General features: G+C 32.1%; 1 protein-coding gene across 1 annotated transcript in view; it reads right to left on the bottom strand.

Annotated features, from left to right (window-relative positions):
* The window catches only part of LIFR (LIF receptor subunit alpha), an 84786-nt gene that overhangs the window by 20938 nt on the left and 38759 nt on the right, over nt 1–25089 (bottom strand). The window contains exons 6-13 of the mRNA XM_051990170.1: nt 18679–18853; nt 18029–18286; nt 15722–15851; nt 9616–9785; nt 7520–7665; nt 6093–6255; nt 2605–2675; nt 363–585 (exon numbers count right to left, since the gene is read on the bottom strand). Of these exons, the coding sequence (XP_051846130.1) occupies nt 363–585; nt 2605–2675; nt 6093–6255; nt 7520–7665; nt 9616–9785; nt 15722–15851; nt 18029–18286; nt 18679–18853 (1336 nt within the window). The remainder of the gene's footprint in view (nt 1–362; nt 586–2604; nt 2676–6092; nt 6256–7519; nt 7666–9615; nt 9786–15721; nt 15852–18028; nt 18287–18678; nt 18854–25089) is intronic.

Genomic DNA, 25089 nt, shown 5'->3' on the forward strand with positions numbered 1-25089 from the left:
TTTCACTAGAACTGTTTAGTAATATGTTGTCACTTTTACTTTGGAGAAAATAATTCTATCACTGTGACTGCTAATTTTTTTTAATCCTTTAGGAAAAAATCTTGAATATTCAAATATTTATATTTGTTTCATTTAATATAGCATGAGGTTTTAAAGAATTTTTAAATATAGTTTTTCCATTTCTGAGAGCCATCAGAAAAAAACAGCAAATGAAAACTCATCATTTTAGTATAAACACTTCTATTAAGGAAAGTAAAATTAATCATTATTTAAAAATTAACTATTATAATTAAAAAGAAATAGATTTTATATGAAATATAAAATCATACAGTTAATAAGTTACAATTGTCTTAAGTACTCACCATTTGGGATTTCCATACTACTTATCTTAGAAGGTGGAGATGATCCAACTGAATTTTTGGCCACAACACTAATGATGTAATCACTATAATCATTTTTATCAAGTTTTATTTCTGCTTTATGCTGTGGAACAGGAATCTCAGAAAGGTATTGTGTTTTTTCTTCTGACCAATATGATACATTATAAGAAAGTATTTTTCCATTGGCTTCATTAAGAGATAAGGGCTAAAAATAACAAAAAAATTCCTTGCTAAGAAGTTTATGAAGAAAATGATCATAAATATTACTAAAGTGATTTTTAAAGTGAATATGAAAATATTAATTCTGAAGATGATACAGAGCAGGGAGAAACAGAGATTGCTTACACTAAAGCAGAAGATTAGAATTCAATGTACCCCAGAGAAATTATGAGTAAATAAGACAAAAGAGCAACTTGGCAACACTGCATACTATTACAAAACACAAGAAGGCATCTGACTCAGAATGGAACACAAGTTAAATAAAAATAAGAAATGTTTCTAGTATGAAAACTATAAAATACTATACTAATAATAGATTAATTACTTATTTAAAAAGTAAGCTAATTATTTGAAATGATTAGTAGAAATAAGTACTTTAGAGGAATTAATCCATTTATGGTCTCTAGATTTTGAGATTATGGGAAACTTAAAATAAATGCAGAAAAACTGGTGAGAATTTTAAGAGAAATCAGCATAAAGAAAAGACAGCTAAACTAAGGCTATTTTGTCTTCAAATATATGAAATGCTACATAAAGATTATCAAATTATTTTTCATCTGTGTTAAGAACAGAATTGGAGGAAATAAGTTTAAATTATAATAGGATAATGTTTTTGAAAGCTTTAAGAAAACTATTATAAGGGATTAAGAATATATATAGCAAGATATTGAAGCAGCAAAATTATCTTCCCTAGAAATATGTAATAAAGAAGACTTATTATTTTAAATTTGTACTTGGCTTTATCAATAGTGATATTTTAGAAAAGTTATATATAAGTTAACTTTTACAAATATTTTAGAAACAATAGAGAGAACTCATTTACAGGAATTCTATGCCAAATCATCTTATAAAGGGAATTATTACTAACTTGCTTAACTAATTTGTTATAAATTGTGTTTTAATTAAAATAGATACACCCAATAAGCTGGTGACAAAAAAAAATTGAAGAAGTAACCTTCAACTAATTTGAGATAAAGCTATCAAATCTAAAGCCATTATAGTTTTATCTTATAATCTGACAAAACAATGTTTTACCAAAATTAAAAAATCAAAATCAAAACAATCCTACTTCTTACTACATGTCAAAATAGAAGGCATTTGTTTTTTTTATCAGATATTAATTTGAATCTTTACCTGAATTTTCCACTGAAGCTCCCTTCAAACCCTAGCATCTGTGAAGTTAGATATTTTGATGGCCTATAAGTTCCAGCAGGCTTAACAAGCCAGATAGTTTCAGATCACTGTGGGCCAAGTAATCAACAGTATATTAACTATCTGAGGACTAGATAGCTAAATTTAGTGAGATCCATTACCATTTTGGCCACAGAGTAACAAATTTTTCAGACAAGACAACTCTCAAAGACCATCTATGAGAGTAGAGGGATGATAATCTACTACAATCTAAGAAACAATCACAATGACAAAACCACAAATCTTTAACATGCTAATATTTGTTGATCAGTAATATCTCACTTTTCATGAATTCATTTGGGGTTTTCTTGGCAAAGATAATTTGCCATATTCTTCTCTACTGCATTTTCCAGATGAGGAAATTGAGAGAAACAGGATTAAGTGACTGTCCAGGATCACATAGCTAACCAAGTATATAAAGCCAGATTTGAACTCAGGAAAAGAAGTCTTCTTGACTTCAGATTTGGCACCTTATCCACTGTGCTGCCTAGTTGCCCTTAAAAACTGATATCAATATATATAAATGGATCCTTTCACAACTTTTACTGAGTGATTTAAATGTACTGTTGCCTGAAATGAGGAAAATTGAAAACATAGGACTCTAAATAAGAGAAATTACAATAGACTCTACTGACAAAGAATGTGACAAATTAGCAAGAGATGTGATTTTTAATAAAACCTCAACAACATTTTAATGTAAAGGAGAAAACTGTAACAGATAGTATCCAGAGTAAATTATGCAATTTATTAAAATTAAAAGTTATTTGAAAAAAGAAAAAAGTTATTTGAGTAATTAAAAAACATAAAAACTTACTTTCCAGTATATTATTACACTTTTCCCATCAGCACTCCACTCTCTCCAGATATCTGGTCCTTTTGAAGGAACTAGGAAAGATATTGTTAAGTTAGCATTTGAAAACGCTTATTTTATCTCAATTGATAAAATTATTAATTAGCATTGTGGTAAGGATAATAACCTGGAATTCTTAACAAAAACAAAATTCCAAGGAGACTAGGGATAGTGGGGTTAGGATAAGGGAGAAACCCCACCTCCCAAAAAAAAAAAACCTCAACTCCAAGAATTTTAAAGTGACTATACAAAGAACTTAGGTTACTGTCCTTTGTACTTAAAGATGACCAAAACGACATCATTATGTTAGAGTCAAATTACAGTGTGTCTGACTACAGCTGATCAGACTAATAGGAGCTCGGAGTGCTCTGCCACAGGTGGGATATTAATAGCCCATATGAACATTTGGGGTAACTTCTCTAACTTTGTGCACCTCGTGTTTCTTCTGACCTAATTTAATCCTCCTTTGCTCAGAGTACAGCATTTTCTCTGATGAGGGGGCTGGGGAGAGGAGGGGAAAATTTGGAACAGAAGAAGGCAAGGGTCATTGTTGAAAAAATTGCCCATGCATATGTTTTATAAATAAAAAGATATTAAAAAATAAATATATGTATACATCTATGTGTGTATATGCAAATTTTTTTCTTCATTCCCTTATTCCTTCCTTGGAGCTGGAAATAATAACCTGAAACAATAAATTGATAACATTATAAATTCTACTTGTTTACATACTATAGATTCCAGCTTCTTAAACCATGTCTTGTAACTCCATATGGAGTCATATAACTGAATATGGAGGTCATGAAATTATGACTTATTATCAGGAAATGTTTGATTTGAATATCTAGTATATATATCTATATACCCAATGTCAGGTAAATATTTCTCAGGTGAAAAGGAATCACAAGTGGAAAAAGTTTAAGAAGTTCTGATCTAGATGAAGTTCCTATTGTACAATTTTAAAAATCAATACATATACATTCATATATACTTATTTCATAGTTGCTTAATCAACTATGCTTAATCAGTGTTTACTATATGGCAAGCACTGTGCTAGGTATGAGGAATATATAGACAAAAAAAGAAACAGTCTCTGCCTTCAAGCAGCTTATAGTTTGGTGGAGGAAAAGCAATAGAGATATGTGTGGGAGGGTGTGTATGTGGGCACACATGCATACACAAACACACACACAACATGCACAAGACAATTTTGGTAGGCAAAGCACAAAAAAAAAGGCATCAGGAAAGGCCTCCTGCACAAAGGGGTGCCCATTTATGGAACATTTCTAATATATACCTTCTTCTTCCCACTCATACAACCATCTCTCTAGGACAGGCTCTCTTTATCTCATACTCAAGACAAATGTAGTGGAGCCTTCTAACTGGTCTCCCTGCCTCAAGTCCCCCATTATAATCCATCCTTCACTCAGAAGCTTCCTATTACATCTAGGTTCTATGTGGTTTTTTAAAGTTCTTTACAAACTTAGCCATTTCTGACCTTACTAATATTTTTATACTTTACTCCCCTCTAAACTGGAGTAAAGGATCCAACAACTGTGACCTATTTGATCCTTGCACATGACACCCCTAACTTCATGTTGCTTTTTTTTAAAACTTTAAATCTTTCATACTTGGAATACTTTCCCTCCTGACTTCTATTCCCAGCTTCCTCACCCCAAACTACGCTTTCTGCAGGAAGAACTCTGGTCTCTCATAGTCATCTACCCTTTTTCTCCTTACCACTGCCAAATAGCTAAATGTCTTCCCTCTGAGATTGATTTTTCCATTTACACTCTATGTGTGTATGTATTGTGTATATGTGTGTATTACAGAAGCCTGACACTTAGTAAGCACTTACTAAATGCTTATTGATTGCCACAAACTGTGCTTTTGAGAAAATTAGAGATTCTGAGAAAAAAAAAGGAGAGTGAATTTTAGGAATGAAAGAGGGCAGTGAAAAAAAAGAAAAGATGGAATAATGTATATAAAGAACAGTAAGGCTACTTTGGCTGGACCAAAGTGTTTTGGGATGGAAAATATAATAAGACTAGAAAGGCAAGTTTAAACCAAACTGTAAAATATTTTAAATGCCAAAGAGGAGTTTGGATTTGATCCTAGAGGTTACAGAAAGTCACTCTAGTTTATAAAGAAAGGAATAACATGATGCTAAGTGAAATGAGCAGAACCAGGAGATCATTATATACCTCAACAACGATATTGTGTGAAGATGTATTCTGATGGAAGTGGATTTCTTTGACAAAGAGACCTAACTCAGTTTCAATTGATCAAGGATGGACAGAAGTAGCTACACCCAAAGAAAGAACATTGGGAAATGAATGTAAACTATTTGCATTTTTGTTTTTCTTCCCGGGTTATTTCTACTTTCTGAATCCAATTCTCCCTGTGCAACAAGAGAACTGTTCGGTTCTGCAAACATATATTGTATCTAGGATATACTGTAACATATTTAACACGTATAGGACTGCTTGCCATCTAGGAGAGGGGGTAGAGAGAGGGAGGGGAAAAATCGGAACAGAAGTGAGTGCAAGGGATAATGTTGTAAAAAATTACTCTGGCATGGTTTCTGTCAATAAAAAGTTATTATAAAATTTAAAAAAATAATAAAATAAAATAAAATTAAAAAGAAAAAGAAAGGAATAACATGGGGGGTTTCTGTTTTAGGAATATTACTTCCATAATTATGAAGAAGATGGGCTAGAAGGAAGGCCAAGTAGAAGGCTTTTTTGAAATAATCCAGGTAAGAGGTAATAAGGGCTTGAACTTTGGAGGTGACCATGTGAAGAGAGAAAGGGATGTATATAAAATATGTTGGGGGAAGTAAATCTGACAAAATTTACAAACATATTCTATATGTGGTAAAGAAGAATAAAGGGTTAAAGAATAAACTGAAGACTTCAAACCTGAATGACTTAAATAATAATAATGGAGCCTTTGATTAAAAACAGGGTTCTCTGGAAGAAAAGTGAGGTTTTATGGAAAGATAAATTCTTTACTGAACATCCTGAGTTTAACATACCTTCAGGAAATAGTTTTAAATGCCAAATAGAGATGATGATCTGGAAACTGGGAGGGCAAGTACTGCTATAGATATACAGATCTAGAGTGACCCTTGAACAGAGATGACAACTAAAACTATGGAAGCTGTTTGATTCACCAAAAGAGAAGAAGAAGAAAATAATTAAAGAGAATTCATAAAGCCTTCATGTAGTTGTTCATGAAGGAATCCTTCTCTGCTGTCCCCCACTTCCAATTTCATGTAAAAGCTGAATGATCTTTACTTAGAGATGCCTGGTTCCACACCAACCATGGAGAAAACTAACTCTATGAGATCTTTAAAATCCAAATCACAATCTAATTATATAGATTTTTAATTTTTAAAGACAGTTAAATTAATTTAAGGACTAGGTGCTTAAATTATTCAAAGAACTTACTTCCTTCCGTGGTTAAGTAATGCTTTTCATTACTCCATTTGCTCCACTTCCAAAAGTTCTCAGAAGAACAACGAACTCGGAAAATATACATAGTATATGGCATCAATTTATTGATGTAAACATGATAACTAGAGGTTTCTAATCCTCTAACAGTGATGTTCCGCTGTTAAAAATTAATGGAGTTTTAAAAATTAACAAAGCTTTCTAAACTTTGTATTATATCAGACCCGATAAACCCATTATTTTATGAGTACAAAAAGAAAAGCAACTGCTTTTTTTTCTAACCCTTACCTAGAAAAGCTAAGACATTTTACTAACAATATATGAATTAAGGAAGAGATTCTGTTTCAACAATAAGCAAACATTCATTTATTAAATACCCATATGCAAGACTGGGGATGCAAAGAAAAAAAATGAAAAATAGTCCTGGTTCTCACAGACCTTATATGCACCAGGAAACATAATACTTCACATGTACATGTTAAAATTCAGTTTGAAAGCAATTTCACAAATATATCATGTGAGATTCTAGAATTTCAAGCTGGAAAGGACACACTGTAAATATCAACTTACTCATGAGAAATTAAATCTCAGAGAAGTATGCTCTATGCCCCTTCTCTCTTACCTACACCAGAGTAGTAGTTATTCAATAACTAAATAAATAAGCCAAGTTGGATAGGGAAGTACAAAGCAGGTTTTAAGGATTTCTATATCCAAACTACCTGCTGTATATTAAAAAATTTCAATATATATTTTTATTTTATTTCTCAGACCATCAATAGGCTTTCAAATGCATGTTCTTAGGTATAATCAATGATAAAATTATTCATTCTATATTACAATATTTAAGTTTATAGTAAACAGATCAAACCAAAGCTATAACCACTCATGGGCATTTGAGGATAATACCCTTATTTGTGGCTATTTAGCTTTTTACTCAGGCCTACCTTTTCTTTAAAAAAAAAAAAAAAACAACATTTTATGTGCCCATAACTACTTCTGGAATCCATTTTGTGAAAAGTTTCTACATACAGCTCTGAATCAATTTTAATTTTTCTATGGGAAAATTATTTTAAAATTTAAATATTTATTTATACTTGTCATAAAGATGGTCCTTCATCCTATTCTTACTTGGAAGCTTTAGCCTTTTGTTATTTATTACCTTACTGATTAATTAATCTAACTGTTGAGAGTTAAACCATAAAACACTGATTTATCTCTCACAATATCTAATATCATGATTGCACTTTAAAATATTGATTATAATGTTGTTCAGAATAATAAAACATGAGGCTCTTTGTAAATCTATTAAAATAAATTCCTTCAAAGTTCGTCCAACTAACCATTACAATTTAATTTTTATGTCTTATTTGAAATAAAACATTTCATTAAATAATTATTAAATTTACATGAAAAAACATACTTACCAATTCTTGCCCTGAATAAGTTGCATTAATTTCAATTTCACATAAAAGATTAATATTTGCAAAGTTGCCAGATAAGTGCCAATAGAGAAAAATAGCAGTTGAATTAATATCCTTTGCAATGAGTTTTGAAGGAGTATGAGGACAAACTGAAAATGGAAATTTAAAAAATAATTTTATAATTATTTAAAAGCAAAAAAATAAGCAAGAGCCTTATACATTCTAATATAATAACACAATAAACATATAATGAAATCATTAGCATATATAAATACATGGAATTCAGTTTTTCTACTTTTGATCATTACTGAGACACTAACACCATTATCAACAAACGTTTATTATTTAATATGTACAAGATACTGTTCATTGTTGAGAACATTCAAAAGATATAAGTACTATTCTCAAAAAGCTTATAGTTTGTAAAGACATACCATAAATATATATATTTATGTATATGTGTATATATATATATATATATACACACACACATACATATATATATATACAAAAACACACACACACACACACATACATATATAAACCATAATCCAAGAAAATCTATATGAAATATTTTAGGTAATAAGCATTAAGGAAATTCAGAGGAAATGTTCATTGAGAATTAGAATGGTCACAAAAGGCTTCACAGAAAAAGCAGAACTTCAAGGGCAGGATATAAGTGGAAAAGAAGGCATTCCAAGAAAAGCAGATAGTATAAGAAAAAGCTAGAAGGTAAAAACATGACTAGTTCTTCTAGGGCATAACAGGTAGATGCATTTGGTTAGGATAGAGGGTTCTTATAGGGAAATAATGTGAGATAGGAGAAGCAGATAAGATTATAGATATATAAGCCAGTCTTTACATTTGTTTTTAGTGCCTTTTGTCTTCAAAAGTGACTTGATCTTTGTGGGATGCAGAGCATTCACAAGAGTATGAATTAGGTGCTTTTTAAAAAAGGCAAACTGTAACTCATCTGCATATATATAATATCTATTTTTCAATAAGCCTGTCTAAAAGCAAAGAATGATTTTGGGTCATTAAGAAATCATGAAATAACTTTTAAGGAGGCAGTTGTTGAGTTTTCAACTGCCACTGAAATATGGATTAATAGAGTTAGCCAATTATTGAATTAATTAGATTAATAGAATAGCCAATTATTGAATTAAAAGATATTTGTGAAATGTTCAGGTTTTAGAAACATAGCTTTGATGAAAATTAAGTAAAAGGCAGAAAAAAATAATGGAAATGTGTGTGTCTATTTGGGCACAGATTTATTTTTTTTCTGCTAATCTCAAAATAGAATAATATTCCTAGTGCATTTAATCTTCCAAAATGGCATATAAAGGAAAAGTGGTGATGCAGTAGAAGAGGAGAGCAAAGGGGAACAATCACTTATTAAGATGAGCTAAGGACTTTACAAATATTTCATTTGACAAGGGTTCACTTGTTTACTAACAAAAGAGACCTACTTATCTGTAAATGAATAGTTCATGTATGAGTTTTACAGATAAATGTCAACATTGAGTACCTCAGATAACTAGTCTCCTAAATATTTACACACTATTTACATACAATATTTTCTCTGTCATGTAACAACACAGAGGAAACTCTGAAAAAAGCCTCATAAAAAGGTCTTTCAAACTATCAACATATATGCTTACACAATTATACTGCATGACTACTGAAGTGCAAAGCGATTAACCATTCATTTATGAATTATGAAAGATTTAGCAAGTATTAAATTTAGGAATAGAACAATAAAATATTTCTGTCAGAATTATAATCTAAACAAAAACCACCAAAACAAATAAGTATAATATTTTGTCACTTTGGCCTAAAAATGATAAATATGCTTAATGTATGAATTCTAGTTATCAATAAGAATTAGACATATTCATTTCTATCTAAGTACAGGTATAATGTAGGCAAGAAGATTATTATTATGTTCAACTTGACATTTTCACAACTCTCATTCTCAAGAAATGTTACAAAACACATTATTAGTATAAAAGTCATTCCCAAAGGTAATTCTGATTGTTCTAAAAATGTTGAAGCAAATTCTAAAATTACACAAAGGGTAGTTTATGTAACACTATTACCTCTTTGAGTTATATTAACTAAAATTACTGCTTCAGATCTACCCAAAGGATTGCTAGCTTCCAGGGTGAAATTATATATTTCCTGACCAGTTATCATTTGGAAGATTAATTGATGGTTTTCATTCATGTGTTCTTCATTTCTACTGTACGTAACATTTCTTCCTGAAAATCTGAAATTAAAAATTAAAAAAAAATTAATGCTACAGTTCTGTTGTCCAATAAAGAGCTTAGGAAAAATTATGGTGAAAATACCAACATATAGTTAAGAAGCAATACATAGAAAACTGTACTGATTTTAAAATTGAGAGATCTGGGTTTCCATTCCATCTCTGTTTACTTATCAGTGTGGTCTTTGATAAGTCACTTAACCTACCTTGCACTTAGTATTTCATCTATAAAATGAGGGAATTGGTTAAATGGCCTTTAAGGTGTGTTCCAACTAAAAATATCTGATTCCATATATGACCCCAAATTTGACTTTTTACAGATATATTGACCTACCTATAGTTTCTCATCCTTTGGGGAAAACAAAATTTAATTTGTTTTATTTTAATCTAGAACTCAGTCAATTTTTTTAAAGAGTATATTTACAGATATTTTAAAATGATTATATAATTTTAAACTCAAATAAAATATATACACATAAACTTTTAGGTAAATGTCTTAATGAAATATTAACTGACTGCTGATCTAAAATTCATGGAAGAGTTTATATCTTGGGAGATAATTTTGCAAACATTGAGTGTTTGGTTTTAAAGACATAACAGAAGGTAAGATACTAAACAGAGGAGAAATGCCAAATATTCTAATCAAAAAATGGCAAAAGTATATAACTACCAAAATACAGATCTACACTCTTGTCTCTATAAAATCTTTATAAAGATTTTACACACACTTCAATGGAATTCTCAATGAAAATATGAAAAAATAAGAGAGAGGCTTTAAGCAAACTATTTTCTACAAAAGATAGCTTCAAAGTCATGCAGCTGATTAAAAATTATAAATGACGCAAAGAATGTTTAATTATAAATTGATTTAATAGAGGAAAATCAAGTTATAAAGATGTCCTTTAGCAAATATATGTTAAAAACATATAGATTTCCCTAACAGATGTAACATCAGAAATAAATCTGATCAATGAGCCTCTATCAATATCAAACAAGGCATTAAACAGTCTAATGTATATTTGTCAAAGATATCTGCCCTATGACAGTAGATGTTTTATACAAAAACTAGCTAAATGAGGGATTCCTAAGAGATGGTGGTATCCACCATATGCTCCTATTTAAGAATAGGTTGACAGCATCAAATGTCAGAGTATTTACTCTCTCTTTACCAAATTCTTAACAAATCAAAAGAAAATGACCTAAAATCCATATAGGAAAAATCAAATGGATGAAAAAAACCTATTACCTAAATATAATATATAGCTAGATAAACAGTTCATTGAATTAGTCCATCATTACATATATGTTGGACAGGCAGCACCTTTAGGTAGGACCAAAAATTGAGTAGGAGGAAGAGAATAGGCTGGACCATGTTTGGAAAACAGTGAAGCATTTTCAATGATTCTAAAGTGCTCCTTGATATAAAAGAGAATCTTTTTAATATTAATATTCTTCTGATAAAACTATATTGCTGTTAATCATGAAGACCCCACCTCTCAAAAAAAATTACATATAGACTAAAAGACACTACTGTCAGATAAACACTGAAATACATTACCAGTGATAACTTATGACAAGAAATGGAACAAAAAGAAAGCCAGGAAATGTATGATTGATAAAGGAGCACTTAGCATTTTTGTTGAATTGGGGAAAAAATATTTTTTAATGTTCTGTTAAAATGCTTTCTGAAAAAAAATCTTTAGGAAGATAGTTTTAGAATGTGTTAAAGCATAATGATAAGACAGAATATACAGAAAGCATGTCTAATTATGTAGTAGTGGAAAAAAATCATGTTTTTGAAAAGTTTTACAGACTAAAAATCACTATATACAATAGGAACACAATCTAAATCCAGAAGACCTATAAAAAATAAATTTTTATTATTTAACAATACATTTGATACTCTTAAAAATATAAATAATTTTTTAAAACTTTATTAAACTCCTATTATATTCTAGGCATTGGAGATACATAAGGATGAAAAAGAATACAAGCCCTGATAGAAATACAGAGATTACAGTTTGTGTAGAGTTTATAGTCTAATATGGGATATGAAATACACAGGTAACTGTAATACAGAATAATTCAGAAAAAGGAAGAAAAAGAGGAAGGGAAGGAGAAGGGAAAAGGGGAGAGGGAGGAAGGAAGGGAGGAGTTCATTAAGTGGTTACTATGGGACAGGCACATAGCTTTATAAATATCTTATTTGATCCCCACAATCACCCTGGGAGATAAGGGTTATTATTTATAATCCCCATTTCATAGTTGAAAAGTGCTTTGTAAAGTTCATGAAGGGAAAATGATTGTTACTGACTGTGAGCAATCAACTAAGGCTTTACTGAGAAGGTGGCATTTAACTGGGCTTTAGAGAATATGTTGGAATTCAAATAGCAGGATGACCTTTACATCAAGAATAAGAATGAAAAGGGCACAGCAGTAAATAGTGGGGAAACAAAGGTTCTTCTGCTCCTAGTATACCTGATAGTCCAATTTGGCTGGAACACAGAACATATCACAAAGAAGAGTATAATACAAAGTTGGAAAAGTAAGATGGCATAAGATTGTAAAAGTTAATGAACCTCTCAAAATTTAGTTAAACTGACTCTTAGACAACCCTTTCTGTTTGAGGCTATGCCTTTACCACTTGGTGTGTCCCTGAAAGGCTTTTGTTTTTACTGACCAAGCCCTCTGGAATTCTAGATAACTTCAGTATCACGAGGACTTTAGTGAAGGACTATCACTCATTAACACTTCAAAAATTAATAAAAATATGTTTAAATAGTACATGAATGGATTTCGAGGGAGGGCAGATTGGGGCTTTTCAATTCAAAATTACTCGTGCTTCTGGGTATAAGTTTCTTGTAATCAAGAATTATTTTTTGCCTTTCTTTGTTATCTTCAATGTTTAATATAATACCTGACATATAATAGACTTAATAAATTCTTGCTGACTCTGAGTATGTATATAAAAATGTAAGATGTGGTTTAAAAAAAAATTAGTGAGCTGGATTCCATAAACCACATGAACTGAGCTCAGAGTACTGATTCAGTCATCCACTGTTTAGATATAATCAAATACCATCAAAGCTTGATTATTCATGTGTGAATTTTTATATTTTATTGATTTTCTGATAAATTTTTCCCTTACACAAAGCACAATTCCAGGCAACCTCCCTTACAATCAGATGATTTATGCTCATGGAAAACTTAGCTCAATATAAGCCTAAAAACAAGAAAGGTTTTAAAATCTTTCTTCTCATTTTATTTTCACAATTCTGTGAGCTGACATGGGTAGGATAGTTCCCATTTTATAGATGAGAAAACCTAGTAAAATGATAACTTCCACAGGGTCATACACCACCAAAAAAAATGATGTATTCCTAAACCATATCACTTTCAATATTCTACATTATAGGTAGTTCATTAGAACAATTATTAAGCACTTACTGTATGAATAATTCAATAATGCCAAGAATTAAAATTTCATTGTTTGGGATATTCCGTCCTCTAATTTAGGTTACAAAAACCTCTCCACCCCAAATCTAGATCTACTCTAATAATTGTCATGTACCCTGTTACCCTGGAAATCAACTTTCATAAAGTCAGGCCTCTATCATCAAATATGAAATCTATTCCTGAAGCCTTTCAAGCTTGATATATTCCATATAGAACTTATATTCTATTCAAATAAGCTTCAAGAACCCTAGTCATCACCATCAATCACATTAGTCAATACCAGGTCACCTTTATAATCAATAAATTACAGTGCTTCCCTATCACCATCATAATCAAATTCAAAATCTTGTTAAGCATTCCAAATTCTTCATAAGTTCTCCCTCACCCCTCCTAGATTCCTAGTCTTTTCACACCTTATACTCCATCATATATTCTTTGATTAATGACACTGGCCTCCTCACCCTCAAATAAAAAGACGCTTACTCTCTTATCTCTGCCTAGACAACTTTTCTGGCTGTTACCCATGCCTAGGAGGCCTCCTAGGAGCTATCTCCTGGCTTCTCTAACTTCCTCAATGTTCCAACTAAAATCCACCCTTCTAGAGGAAGCTTTTCCTACTCCTTCTGTACATGTTTGCTTGTTGTCTCCCTTATAGGACTGTAAGTTCAAGGACAATGACTGTCTTTTGTCTTCTTTGTATTTCTAGAGCAAAGTTCAGTTTGTGGCACATAGTAGGTGCTTAATTAATGCTCACTGAATGACCTCAGTAATTACAAGAGTACCAATGTATCTGTATGCATACACAAGTAGACATGTGCACACACAATGCACATACGGACACACCTATGTAAAATAAAAATCACCCAATTCAGATCAGAGAAAGAACTCAAAGAACCCTAGGAGGTTTGGTCCAACTTTGACATCACACTGATCAGGAAACTGAAGTAAAAAAAATTGTCCAAGACCAGAGCCAGGATTTGAACTCCAATTCTTTGGATCTTTTCAATGTCTGTAAGCAATCATAAGATCATGAGGCCGGCCATTCAGTGTTATTACTGGGCTTATATCCCAAAGAGTTCCTAAAGCAGGGAAAGGGACCTGTATGTGCAAAACTGTTTGTGGCAGCCTGTTTTGTAGTGGCTAGAAAGTGGAAACTGAGTGGATGCTCATCAATTGGAGAATGGCTGAATAAATTGTGGTATATGAATGTTATGGAATATTATTGTTCTGTAAGAAATGACCAGCAGGATGATTTCAGAAAGGCCTGGAGAGACTTACATGAATCGATGCTGAGTGAAATGAGCAGGACCAGGAGATCATTATATACTTCAACAACAATACTATATGATGATCAATTCTGATAGACGTGGCTTTCTTCAACAATGAGATGAACCAAATCAGTTCCATTTGTTCAATAATGAAGAGAACCAGCTACACTCAGTGATACAACTCTGGGAAATGAGTGTGAATCACAACATAGCATTTCCAATCCCTCTGTTTTTGTCCGCTTGCATTTTTGATTTCCTTCTTGGGTTAATTTTACCTTATTTCTAAGTCCATTTTTTTTCTTGTGCAGCAAAATAATTGTATGGATATGTATACATATATTGTATTTAACATATACTTGAACATATTTAACATGTATTGGTCTACCTGCCATCTGGGGAAGAGGGTGGGAGGATGGAGGAGAAAAGTTGGAACAGAAGGTTTTGCAAGGGTCAATGCTGAACAACTACCCATGCATATATCTTGTAAATAAAAAGCTATAATAATAAAAAAAATTAAAGAGACATTATGAGGCTGTTATGTGTTAGCCCCTTGTTCTCAATCCAATATCTAAAGAGATGTTGCTCTCAAACAAGGGAAGTGTCCACCAACTGAGAAATGGCTGAGGGAACACAGGACACAAATGCCCAGGTACAGACATGAGAAAACAGGATTTCAAAAATCCATGAGGAAACTGAAAAGAACAAATACAGAGAGAAGTAAGCAGAACCAGAAAAATGACTCTATGATATAACATCAATATATAAAAATGAACAATTCTAAAACCTTAGGAAGAATGAAGTAGAGCCAAGAGAACAATTTATACACTAACAGCACTGCAAAAACAACTTTGAATGCTCTAAAAATTGTGAACAATATAATGACTATCTATGATGCTAAAGGACCAATAATGAAACACGTTATCCACTTCAGAAAAATGAAGGTACTTAGGGTACATAATGATACATACATACACACATGTGGATATATATTTTTGGATGTATGTACAGCTTTTGAAATGATTTATTTTGCTTTACTGTGCATATTTGTTGCAATTTATCTTTTTTCCAATGAGGGAGAGGGGAAAAAAGTTCACGTGATGCCTGACTGTATCTTAGAACTTTTAAATTTTGAAATCTGAAATGGTTTGAATAAGGGAAATAAACAATTGGATTATTCTTAATATTAACAGTTTTAAACCTTTTGATAAATCTTACCTTTCATAGAGGATATAATTTGTCTCACGAGGCCCAAAAAATCCAGTTGGTCTTCCTGCATTCCAACTACATATAATTTCTTTCAAATCTCGTGTTTCACAGTTCAGCTTTCTAGGGATATCAGGTGGATCTAATAAATAGAAGAATCTATAGGTGTTCTTGTCTTGGAAAAAAAATCTTAAATGTTTTATTTAGAGACTAATTTTTGTTCAACTTCCAAAAATGGAAAATGCAATTCTCATTTCAATATTAGTCAAACATAAAATTACATTTGAAGAACTCAAGAATTATACTTATTGCTTGCAATATTTTTTCAGTTTCTTTATATGTCTTCCTCCATTAAAAATATAAGTTCTTTGAGGAGAAGAAATGTCTTTCTTGTATTTTCAGTTCTTATCAAAGTGCCTGGCATCTGATAGGGTTTATTGATTTGACTTGACTTTTTCCAAAGTTTATTATACTAAAAATTATTTTAAAATATGAAAGTGTTAATTTTTGTTCTTCAACTGTTTCACTCTATAATCTTGATGATTTCATCTGAGGCTTTCTTGGTAAAGATATTGGAGTGGTTAGGCATTTCCTTCTTTATCTCATTTTACCAGTAAGCTAGGCAAACAGGGTTAAATGACTTGCTTACGGTCACACAGCTACTAAGTATCTGAGGCCACTTCTGAACCTAGGTCTTCCTGACTGCAGGCCCAGCACTTTACGTGGATTGTCCAGCACTAGTTTTAATTTATGATAACCAAAAAAAAAAAACACTAAAGCAGGATTTGAATTCAGTTCTCCAAGACCAGCCTCTATGAAGTATCCAACGAGTACAATAATGTGCAAAATTAGTGATATCATAATCACAATGGTGATCATAATTACTATAACTGGTCAGTATGAAACTAGACACCATCACTGCTTTATAAGAGAAGATAAATATATAATTCACCACCGCCCAGTTTAGCATTTTTAAAAATTGACTAAATGAAATAAATCATGCAGAGTAATTGATAAATGCATCTATTTTCTCATAGCTAACATATAAAATAAAGAACATGCGCTGGAAATAACAAATATGAACAGGTATGTTCTATTGTTTAGGGTTTGTATTCTGCCCTTTCTTTAGAAGAAAAAACATAATTCTTATTCATTTTTTTCCAGGAAGAAAACCTATCCTGTAGGATTCTTGTTTATCCAGAACATTTATCTGGCAACCATAACTATTCAGAACACAAAAATCAAGAAGTAAGCAAAGGTCTTTTGCAGTTAAAATAAATAATATAAAATTCATATAGTAAGTTAATACTCGTTTCTTATAAATATTTTCCAAACCCTTACTTTAAATCTACTTATATTTGCTTTAAATACCATATTATAATAAACTTTATCTGGTTTCTCAGAATACAACATGGGGAAGGAAACTGTTTGAAAGGCACTGATAAAGTAGGCAGAACATATTTTTAAAGACAACCTAGAAGAAATTAGTGAAGACTTCAATGCCTGACTATGAAATCATTAAGAATGTTAAATTACTTCATTTTCTTTTCAATTTTTAGTTTATTATTTTCACTTTTTATTTTTATTGTTCAAATGTATCACCTGCATCATTGCTATTTTTTAATTGTAAACTTGCAGAGGACAGCAAAGGATCATCCATCAATGTTGAACTAGAACAGACCTTAGAATTCATATAGTCCAATTCTATCATTTTCTATATAAGGAAACCAAGAACTAAAGAGGTGGTCATACAGTTAAATAGAAGAGCTAAAAGATTCCAGGATCTTTCAGTCCGATTTTAATTCTTCTGTCACTATCAGTCATCACATACTTTCATTATTCCTTTTTGAAAAAGGCAAAGACACAAATGAGACACTGTCAGGTATAGTGCCACTTTTTTTTAGATTTACATGGAAAAAAACCACTTTATGTGAAACAGTTCATTTCCTGAGGGCATCAGATGAACAAGGTAATAACATAAGTTCATAACATAAATATGAATAACATGTTGTTATTCAATTTAAAGTTGTAACAATTAAATGCTACAATTCTTACTAAAGAAAGATCACAAATTATTCTGATTTACATTAGGAGGAAAATAAGTAAATATTCTGAAATTTTTATATTTTTACTAATAGTAAGAAACAAGGAAAAACAGGAAACAGAAAAGAATCTACTTATATTTACTTTAAGCACAATATTAATAAACTATGTTACTTCAGAAAAGAATCATAGAACTTGTCTAAATAGCACTAACACTTTAACAAACTAAAGAAATGAGATTAATTGAAATGATTGCTTTAGCTTTATATAACTTACATCCTGCAAATACAACTGTTCCATACATATTTGACTTTGTTGTAAAAACCACATTTGTTCCACTACTTGGAGAAACAGTAATATTGTTGATCTTGATTGCAATGCTTTTATGATCAAGGCGGATAAGAGAACAGCTTTCTTTTCCAAATTGCGCATTTAAGACAGGTTCCTCAACTATACAACAAAATGTCACATTTGAACCCACTGGTACCACTTTGTCTTGAGGAAAAATCTCATAATTTTCTTTTACAGGAGGTCCTAGGTGGAAAAGAAACATACAAACAAAGTAGTTGAAAAATTCTCAAGTGTCTTGTGTGACAGAAAAGTATTAATATAGATGTAAAACTAGAAATGTGAAATGTCATGTCAAAAGTCAATATATTAATTTTATTCTTTTTTGAAAATTACTTATGTATTTAACATTGAAAATATTAAAAATTATAAAATATCTTAACTTTCAGACCAATTTTTTTTGATATGCATAAAAAGAAATGATAAATGAAATGTTTCATTATGGGAATTAAACTATCAATGAAGATAGATTATTTGTAAAACTTGAGCATTTCAAAACACTAAATTTTGTGTTGATTCCCTCAAATCATATGATAACTGGGCTCTGTTAATTATTCTAAATAGAATACATGGATTACCTGAAATATTTCTAAGTGAACTCCATTCACTCCACTTTTTTTGACCAAAAAAATGAAGTTCATCAATGTAATATCTAATTTTCACATAATGTGGAGTACATTCCAAAGGGATATCTGAGGTCCAATTCCAATGATGAACTGAATCCTTACCAATCAGAGTTGTATTAAGTGTTGCCTAAAAAAAAGAAGAGAAAAAATTAGAAAAAGAAAGCTTTTCTTATGTTGTGTAATTATCTAACACTTGTTAGGTTAAGTTTAGTGATCTTTTACTATATGGAAATCGTAAATTTTCAGTAAGTATGAACATATTGAAATTATACCTGCCTCATTACCTCTAAACTCTATCCCAGTTTGAAGGGCCTGAAATTCTGGGATAATTAAACACATAGTTGAAGAATTCAATGGCTTAAAATGTTTGAACACTACTGGTCTAGATAGACAAAAAAGATATTTTCTCTTTTACAGGAAGAATATGAATCAGCTCACAACACTTGAAGATCAAAGAAAGCAATGGATTCAATTCAACAAATATTTATTTGCTAAGTCTGGAAGAGGAAAGATTAACAATAGTACCATTGGCCCAAGGAGATTGAGGGCATTCTACACTTAAGTGACACAGATCTGGGCTCATACATTTCTATTACACTAAAGAACTTTGTCTGGGATCTGAAAGGCTGATTTCAATCAATTCTGATCAGAGTTTGTTTTATTTTGGTGCTAGACTTGCTATTCTAACACTAGCTGAACCTCAATATGGCAAGTTTTCTGTGTTGCAGAAATACCTAGAGGCATTTTAAATACTTTGTCAGACCTTAAGAATCTATATTGTCCAATTCATTGATAGGTGATACATCAGAGAAACTGGGATATTTCAGAGAGAGTTTGATTTCTCACCTGAGAGTGAGAGGGTGACTTTTAGTCTACCCCAATTTCCTTAACTCTGTTGGGAAAGTCCCATAATAGTTATCATGAATGAAGAATCTAGAATTCTTGCCTGTCGAGTGCTAGAAACCCCCATCTCAGTATTCCTCTTCAAATATCTGGACTCAAGAAAAGAAACACAAAGCAGAAAGGGGAAGTAAGGTTTTGATATCCAGTCTTAGGTTCACCTAAGCATCCTTGTAGGGGCCAGGAACCATTGCTATCTAGGGGAAGAAAGGAAGTTTCAATGGAGAACTATCAAAATCTTAAGCCCCTTGTTCTCAATAAAGAAAAAAGAGATAGTTATTTGTACTAATAGCTCATCTGAAATTAAAAGTTTCTTCTTCAGAAGCATCTTCTTTTTCCTTTTCTCTATATTATAATTATAGTACATTTATTTTCCACTTTAAATTTTGTTTGGATTGAGACAAGCCCTTGTTACAATAGACAAGTTTATAATTTAAGATAAACAACAAATTACGTTCTCCTTAATTTATCTTCATATTTGAGAGTGTTTGACAACTTTTAATAAAGAATCTACTTTAGAGATTGTCTAAGAAATGCAGTGGACCACGGGAGCCTCTATTTGCCCAGAAAGAATTTCCCATAACTGAAATTATGAATAAACATGTCATATGCACCCCAGTTGATTTGCTGAGGACAATAAATGTATAGCTGGGAGGTGGGGAGGAGTCATAGGGATACAGTCCATTCCATGAGACTGAGCTGTCCTATCTTGTTTTAGGTTCACAAATACTCAGTACTAAAATGGGATGTCCTTGTTGGACACTGAACCAGGAATAGCTGCTCATACGGTATTCAAAAAAAAAGACAATTTCCTCTTTTCCTCTCTTCTTCCCATGTATTCTGAACATGTGGCTTAGGATTCTGACAACTCTCCCTTGAAACTTCTCTTGGCTCTGAGATACCACTAGACACCTGTCAGATTAGCTAGAGTGACAGGGAAAGATAATGTGGAATGTTGGAGGGGATGTGGGAAAACAGGGACACTGATACATTGTTAGTGGAATTGTGAACACATCCAGCCATTCTGGAGAACAATTTGGAACTATGCTCAAAAAGTTTTCAAACTGTGCATATCCTTTGATCCAGAAATGTTTCTACTGGGTATATACCCCAAAGAGATACTAAAGAAGGGAAAGGGACCTGTATGTGCCAAAATGTTTGTGGCAGTCCTGTTTGTAGTGGCTAGAAACTGGAAAATGAATGGATGTCCATCAATTGGAGAATGGTTGAGTAAATTATGGTATATGAACATTATGGAATATTATTGTTCTGTAAGGAATGACCAGCAGGATGAATACAGAGAGGACTGGCGAGATTTACATAAACTGATGCTAAGTGAAATGAGCAGAACCAGGAGATCATTATATACCTCAACAATGATACTGTGTGAGGATGTATTCTGATGGAAGTGGATCTCTTCGATAAAGAGAGATAATTCAGTTTCAATTGATCAAGGATGGACAGAAGCAGCTACACCCAAAGAAAGAACACTGGGAAATGAATATAAACTGCTTGCATTTTTGTTTTTCTTCCCGGATTATTTATACCTTCTGAATCCAATTCTCCCTGTGCAACAAGAAAACTGTTCAGTTCTGCACACATATATTATATCTAGGATATACTGTAACTTATTCAACATGTGAAGGACTGCTTGCCATCTGGGGGAGGGGGTGGAGGGAGGGAGGGGAAAAATCGGAACAGAAGTGAGTGCAAGGGATAATGCTGTAAAAATTACCCTGGCATGGGTTCTATCAATAAAAACTTATTTAAAAAAAAAAAAGAAAGAAAAGAAACTTCTCTTGGGGGTGGCAAGGAGTTTCTTCCTCTTGCCTTCCTTCCCCTGGAAGCAATGGCTCCTGGCCTTATGTGGGAACCTAGGTAAGTCCAAGATTGGATCTCAAAGTATTAGCTTTCCCTTCTACTGTTTCTTTCCTTGTGCCAAATTAATTGAATAGAGATTCTGAGATGAATGTTTCTAGCTTTGGAGGCTGAAATGTTCCCAAGTTCTTCAGTCACTGCTAACCAGAAGCAAGTAGTGTTTTCTGCAGCTCCCATAATGATTCTTAAAAGTGACCATTGACAGGAAGATGAGCCTATATTGTAGACACTAAGATATTGTTCAAGACAGTTGAGAGTCAAGGTAAATGTGAAATGAATAGCTGTTCGACAGTCCTACACATGTTTCATATTTTAATGTTTTAAAAAACCAATTTCTTTAGGGAATAAAAGAGGAGTTAAGGATTATTAATTTTTGTTACTTTTGTTTCAAGGCAGATTTAAGTCTCTGTCAGCAGTCTTTTGTATTGAGTCTTTTGTATTTTAAGCAGTTTTTTTGTATGAAGAAAATAAATGATCACCATTGTGATCTACTTTGTTTCACTAAGCAACAGAGTGTTCCTAGAGCTTATTCATGACAAAAAGATATGTCAAGAGATAGTTCTCAGCTGCAGGAAACCAAATCAATGATTATTGATTTTAAAGTTTGATAAGCTTTGAATACCATAGGCCTAAGGCATATTTCAGACCTATTCCTGTCAGGGAATGTTAGAATTAGAAGCAATAGAATATAGACTGCTTTGCTTTGTGGTATATCCAATACCTAGCACAATGTTTCACATAAGAACACAAACATGACAGGTGCTTAATAAATCTTGCCAGGTAAATAAATAAAAAAATAGAAATTATAGAAGAATATATTTAGACTTGGTTTGAGGAAAAAATATTTTAACAATCAGCACTTCCTAATAAAGGAAGGAACTACTTTTGCAAATAAATCCCTCTCAATGGGGTTTTCAGTATAAGGTAGACCATTATTTATTGAGGGTATAATAAAAAGGATTTCTCCTACATATATGCTTTGGATTATAAAGGCTCTGGTATCCCCTTCCTTATGCTTAAAAAAATACATTTTTTCTATATATTCATATGAAATTCTCAGGTACTGACTCAACTATCAGAGCTAAAATTTCCTCAACTAAAAGATGAAGAAACTTATCAGATGCATCTGAATGAGAATCTTTCCCTTACATAAAAGTTATGACTTTCACTTGAAGCATCTGCCTCAGGAAGTAATGTTAGCAACTGCAGTCCAGGCATTTATCTGATGCACTCATTAGGAAGTACAATTGATAAATTTGATAAAACTGAGTGTGCCAAATCCAAGGACAGTGGCATTCAACAAAGCTGCTCCCTTCTTTGAATGCTACTTGGTGGTAATTTTAGCTTTTTAAAGACCACCAGGGTTGTGGCCAATCTTTGATGCATATGGATCCCTTAAAAGTTCTCAGTGAAGGATTTCTCAGAGAAAATTGACTAGTTGAAGATTGGCCACAAACACCTTGACATCATCACCTGCTTTTCCCCCCTTAAAAGGGGACAATCTCTTTACATGTTCTGTTAATCCTATACCTTTCCTACTCTAAGATTGCCCACATTATCATCCCCATTGTCTCTCTAATCTTCAGAATCTCTTTCTATCTACCGATTCTTTACCTACTACTGCCTTCAAACATGCTCAGGTCTATCCCACCCTTAAATTTTTGGTAGATTCTACTAACTCTTCAAGTTCTCAGCCTGTATCTCTTTCCTCTTTTTCTTCTAGAAAAGCCATCAAAATTAATGGCCTTCACTTTTTTTTCTCATTCACTTCTAAATCTTGGGCAGTCTGGCCTCTCACAGAAACCACTCTCTCTCCAAATTACCAATAAGCTCTTAATTGTCAAAACTGATTTTGTTTTTAATGTTTTCCTTCTTTGTGACCTATTTGTTGTATCTAAAACTGATGACCTCTCTCTTCTTATAGATATTTTTCTCTGAGTTTTTACGACAAATAATCTCTCTTGGTTTGTCTCCTATTTAATTTATCATGTTTTCTCAGTCTCCTCTGCTGGTTCATTATCCACAAGATGCCCCTTGGTATTCCCCAGTGTTCTGTTCTAAGCCCTCTACTCTTTTTTCTTTCTTATACTTTCTCTCTTGGTGACCTCAACAATTCCGTGAGCTTACATATCTTCTTAATACAGAAGACTCAGTTCTATTCTGGATATCCCAATATCTAGCCCCAGCCTCTCTCAACTCCAATCCCACATCACCAATTGCCTACTGGACATTTTCAACTGGATGTACTGGAGATCAAATGATGTAAAATTTTATACACACACACACACACACACACAAACCACTCCTCTATATATGTCCTTTGTTTAGCATTTAAAATCTTTTACAATCTGGCCACATGTATCTTTCTTACCTGACCGGACACTATTTCTCCTCCCATACTTGATGACCTAGCAAAATGACTTCCTTCTTGTTTCTCACAATCAAAAATTCATTTCATTTTGGTCCCTCAAGCCTAGCATATAACCTTCCTTAGTAAATTTCCTTCTTCCTTTAAAATGTAGCTCAATTGCTACACTGTACATAGTCCAAGTCTTTCCTCAGCTTTATCTCTCTCTATTCCTAGGACCCATCATCCCTATCCCATTTTTATTTTTATTTATTCTGTATATGATGGTATATGATCTATATGATCATATATCATTGTAGACTCCTATAAACCAATAGACTCTCTTAATATAATTTCATTCTTTCTATTTTTATCCCCAGCTCTTAGTTTTTAAGTCCTTCACAACCTCAAAACTTATCTTTTCTATTCCTTTAAACATGAATTTTTTCCTCCTCCACCTACTCTCTTCCCTCTAAAATTATCTTGTATTTAGCTACTTTGTATTCCTCCTATTATGTTTATTCTAAACCTATGCATATATTTCTCCCCTAATAGTAAAGATTATTCTATTCTTTGTATTTATGCTCCCTGTGTGTACTATCATGCCTGACATATAGTAAGAAATTAATAAATATTTGATTGGCTTGCCCTTTGTTTCTATGATTGAATAAATGAATTTATTGCTTGCATGCGAGCACATGTTTATGATACAGAATTCTTATTTTATACTACATATAAATATGTGTGTATACATGCATAGAATAAAAGATATGTAACAAGCCTTCAAGAACCAAATCAAATGTTGTCCCTTCCAGGAGACACTCTTTAATTCTGCCATGTGAACTACTATCTTTGTTCTCTGAACATAGCATTTTATGTTTCTTTTATTAGACATTCACATTTAATTTTCCATCGCAGCATTATCTCCTCCATCATACTATAATGTTTCATTCATTCTTTTTTGATCCTGTCAGTACAGTTACTTAATAACATCCCCAAATGGAATAAAGAATATTTCCAAATATTGATAGAATGAATGAAGGAGATGTATGTACATACACACACACACACACACACACACACACACATATACTATAGATAATATGGCATAGCTCCCCAAATAGGAAATGATATGGTGAGAATGGATAAAATGATTGTAACATATTAATTCTTCTATTAGCCATCTTTGAGTTCAATTATTAAATATGCAATCCATTAATATTCTGTAAAGCTATTAA

The sequence above is a fragment of the Antechinus flavipes genome, chromosome 1 (genome assembly GCF_016432865.1).
Source record: "Antechinus flavipes isolate AdamAnt ecotype Samford, QLD, Australia chromosome 1, AdamAnt_v2, whole genome shotgun sequence".
NCBI lineage: Eukaryota > Metazoa > Chordata > Mammalia > Dasyuromorphia > Dasyuridae > Antechinus > Antechinus flavipes.